The sequence below is a fragment of the Melampsora larici-populina genome (assembly GCF_000204055.1).
Source record: "Melampsora larici-populina 98AG31 unplaced genomic scaffold MELLAscaffold_43, whole genome shotgun sequence".
Lineage (NCBI taxonomy): Eukaryota > Fungi > Basidiomycota > Pucciniomycetes > Pucciniales > Melampsoraceae > Melampsora > Melampsora laricis-populina.
Window position 1 is genome coordinate 678895 of NW_006768807.1, and position 4048 is coordinate 682942.

Sequence of the window (4048 nt, forward strand, 5' to 3'; positions counted from 1 at the left end):
GTTGAGACCAACTTATACATTGAAAACAGAACCGAGAACGAATAAAGCTGACTATAACCTGGTTACACCGCGCCTTGATCTAAGTGCCTATCGAACAAGTCGCACCAGTAGCACCGTATAACCCAGGAGAAGACTTGATCGACTACGAAGAAGCAGGAAGTCAGTACTGATCAGTATAATCTAGTTCAACGATACCAGCTGACATACTGAGAAACCTCTCTGTAGTGACTACGTTAGGAGACGATCAAGACAAAACCACTGAAACTGTTCCAACAACAGTAGGTAATTCGACCCCATCGAACAAACAATACCAAGAATTGTCTAAATTTACAATTCCTAAGACAGCAGGACCAACCAAAGGTTAGTCTCTCTTCAAAAAAAAAAAAAAAAAAATATAAAAGCGAGAGTCCGTTTGAAAACTCACATTATGGCACCCAGCACCAGAGCAAACTCCTCCAGAGCGCAGAGTATCGCAGGATCCATCGACGCATTTGGCGATGATCTTAGACGATCAACCCAGCCAGCAATCGGGAGCAGAAAACCAAGCAACTCGACAACTGCATCTAAAAGGTCCAGGACGCGACCTGACGATAGAGGAACACGACCTCCTACTGATGTACGAAGCGAACTACCAAGTATGGAACAAAGCCAGAAAAGCGAAAGATCACAAAGCGTTCAAGAAAGCCACCATCAAAGCGAAAGGTTATTATCGCCAACTGCTGAAAATGTTAGGTTACCAATGTCTGATGGACCGGACCAACCGTTGGAACCCATCAGACTGGGATTGGAGTACTTTAGAAAGACGAGAAAGGGGAAAGAAATTCACCCAGTCGACTCCTTACCCACGACCGAGCCAATCCTCACGCCACCAAGGAAAGACAGTGGGCGACGAGATCATAGGAATCATTCAAGCAGCAGGAATGGCAGTGAAGAATGCGAGAGGACCATCCTACCCTTAGATGAAAAGCTTGTTAAACCTATGTTTCACCAATTTCAGTTGTATCTTGATCCTATTATTACTAGCTTGAAAATGTTGCATGATGAAATGAATACCATACAGTCACTCGTTAAAACTAACGATGCGAACAGACGTTTGAATATTATTGATAAGACCATCACGAACCTTATCAATAACGTAAACAGCCAAGTAAAGACGCTTAACCAGGTAGGTATAGCAGTGCAAACATCTACAAATGATGTAGCAGGTGTCAAGGAAGAACTGCAGAACTGGACTAAAACAGTACTACAAGTAGTAGAGGAAAGTGAGAATGTTACTCGAATGCAAATTATTAAAGATAACAAAGATAATCTAGATGAGCACTCCAAGATCACTCGAGACCTAATCAACAAGGTTAACGAAAACCTCCTAACAAGTAGTGACAGAACAGTCGAAGACCCGTATAATAAAAGAACATGCGACCAGATATCTAGCATGCAGGGAGTTATGAGGCAACTCCAGAACATGATCCATCGCCAAGGAGAAGAGTTGCTGGTCATGAGCTCTCATAATGAAGAAGTCATCAAACTTCTTTCCAACCTAACGTTCGAACAGCTGAAAAAGCAAGGTTCGTACGAGAATGTAGAGAATGGACCTTTTGAGGACATTCTGCACGATGTCCCACCACACATGCACCAAGCTAGAAGTAAGAGTCAGTTTGAGACAAATACGTTCAAAGCTAAAGGATTGACATCACCGGCGGATGTCAAACACAGTCACCAGACAGAAGCGCCTATTGTTGCTGAGGGAGTCAGTAAACATCAGACTCGAGAACAAACCACACGAACTGAATTCACACCAGAATCAGAACTTACTATGTACAACCTTCTGAAGAAAGATGTGCCAAATAGTAAAGACTGGCCTAAGTTTAGTGGGGAAGGGGAATATAATCACATAGCTTTCATAGAGTGGGTGGATCATTTTAAAGAAACCATGCACGTTCCAGACGCCCTTATTACTTCACGTATGGGTCTAGCTTTTACAGGTATTGCTCAGATATGGTTTCTAGAGAATCGTAAAGAGAAATCACTTTCCTGGGAAGATTGGAAATTGGCGATTATGGAAAAATTTGGAACTCGAGTGTGGAGGAGAACTATGCAAACAGCATTCGACAAGGATTTCTTCAATCCCAAAACGAGTACGGAACCAGTTAAATCGCTGGTTAAGCAACACAAAAGACTTCGAGCAGCCCAACCTTTAATATCTAAATTAGATGTCATAGATAAAATATTGGAGCAGTGCGCAGGAGACCTAGATCATGCCGTAAGAAGCAGATTAGGACGAGAGGAAGATTTTGTAAGCTTCACGACCACGTTTGAGGAGGTAGTCAGCAGGACTTCGATAGGAAAATACCAGAGACCTGCTCACAAGAACACCCAAGAGTGGAAAACGCAAGCCACGAACGGCAGTACCCCACCGACAAAAATGATCACTCCTAAGCAGTCAGTGATAAGAGTACCAGGTAAATGTGACACCTGTGGATCCACGGAGACAGGCCATGACTTTAGGCTGTGTAGGAAGAAAAGCAAGGATATCAACACCCTAGAGAAGGATCCAGACGAAGAAGAATCATTAACTGGTGAAGAATTAGAACTTATCTTTGCACATGACCATGATTCTCTATACGATGACGGAGAGTATAGGGCGGTACAAGATGAATGCTCAACAAGCTCAGACGTGTCCAAGGTAGAGGAATCTTTCAAAATATTAGATATTTCTTGTCTTGAAAGGTCTTTAGCAAAAGCACCTGTCTTTATCGAAAGACAAAACAAACAAACTAACTTAGCGAGCCCATTTTTGACGACGATGTGCAACGGGTGGAAAATGAATATGCTAGTAGATACCGGCGCTTGTAATTCACTCATTACGCCACGGATTCTTAACAAAATCTGGTTTCACTGGGAAAGAGAAGTGAAACCACTTAAGCACAAAAGAAAGTATTTTAGCGCATCAGGAATCCTGACAGCAGTTGGAGAGATCACTTTACCAATCCAGTTCCTTCACGAATCAGACCCAGGTATACTCATGATAGACTTTGTCGTCATTATGAACGCTAGGCGCGTCGAAGTCATCCTAGGCGCAGATATGATGAACGCATATCATTCATATTAAACGTCAACCAGCAATTCAAACAAAATAGACAAATTAACACAAAATCTACAAATCCTCCACTTTTTAGCAGAAGGAATCCTGGTTTTGACCACCCGAAGTTTTGTCCTCGGGATAATTACTTTCAATTTCCTTATTATTGCTCCTAACACTTACCTCGATGATCATACATCAAAGGATCACATCAGGATTTGGTCGCAATCAATCAATCTGTGGCCATCTAATCATCAAGTAGAAACTTCAGATTGGACCATTAGCGCCATTTGTGATTTTTACACATGAGTGATCAGAAACCATTTGGTGAGAATTAGCAGCTTCATTTGTGGTTCCTCCATTTGCAATTCCAATTTTCTAACCAAAGTTACATCTCACCTTTGATTTCGTGCAGCTTAATACCACAGCAAAAGGCTTTATAAAGAAGATACCAGCGGTTCAAACTGAGATATTCACAAATGATGCAAATTGGACATCCTCAAATCAGAAACTCAATTTGAATTGTTTGTTAATAGAACTTCAATAAGAAAGTCACAAAATTAAGAGATCAGAGAAAGTTAAACTAATCATTCATCATGTACCAGTGCCATGATCAAGCCTTGAAATTCGTGCTTTTTGCCTGTTCACTCCATTCCATGTCAAGATTCCTTCATTGATTACACCCAATCGAGTTTGCGAAAACTCAAATTCATATCCTGCCCAATACCATCTCAATTGCACACTTTTGAACTGATTTCCGACTTCAAGATCTATCGATTAACACCCTTCTCAATATCATTCTCACACTATCAATCAGCCAAAGACAATACCATCTATCTCACTGCTGATTGATTATCTTAACCTCGACACTCTTTGCAGATCATCATCAACATCATCATTCATTCATATCAACAGAGAACAATGAATTTGAACAAAACGCTACACAACCTCCAAATTTTGATTTAGCAT

At 41.2% G+C, this 4048-nt stretch overlaps 1 protein-coding gene across 1 annotated transcript; it reads left to right on the forward strand.

Annotated features, from left to right (window-relative positions):
- Window positions 1-427: 427 nt before the first annotated feature.
- Window positions 428-3626, forward strand: MELLADRAFT_110356 (uncharacterized protein; the record flags this gene model as incomplete). Its single annotated transcript, XM_007414425.1, has 3 exons — window positions 428-1815; window positions 2515-3014; window positions 3616-3626. 3 exons carry the CDS (start codon window positions 428-430, stop codon window positions 3624-3626), a joined length of 1899 nt encoding a protein of 632 aa, XP_007414487.1.
- Between the last annotated feature and the right edge of the window lie 422 nt (window positions 3627-4048).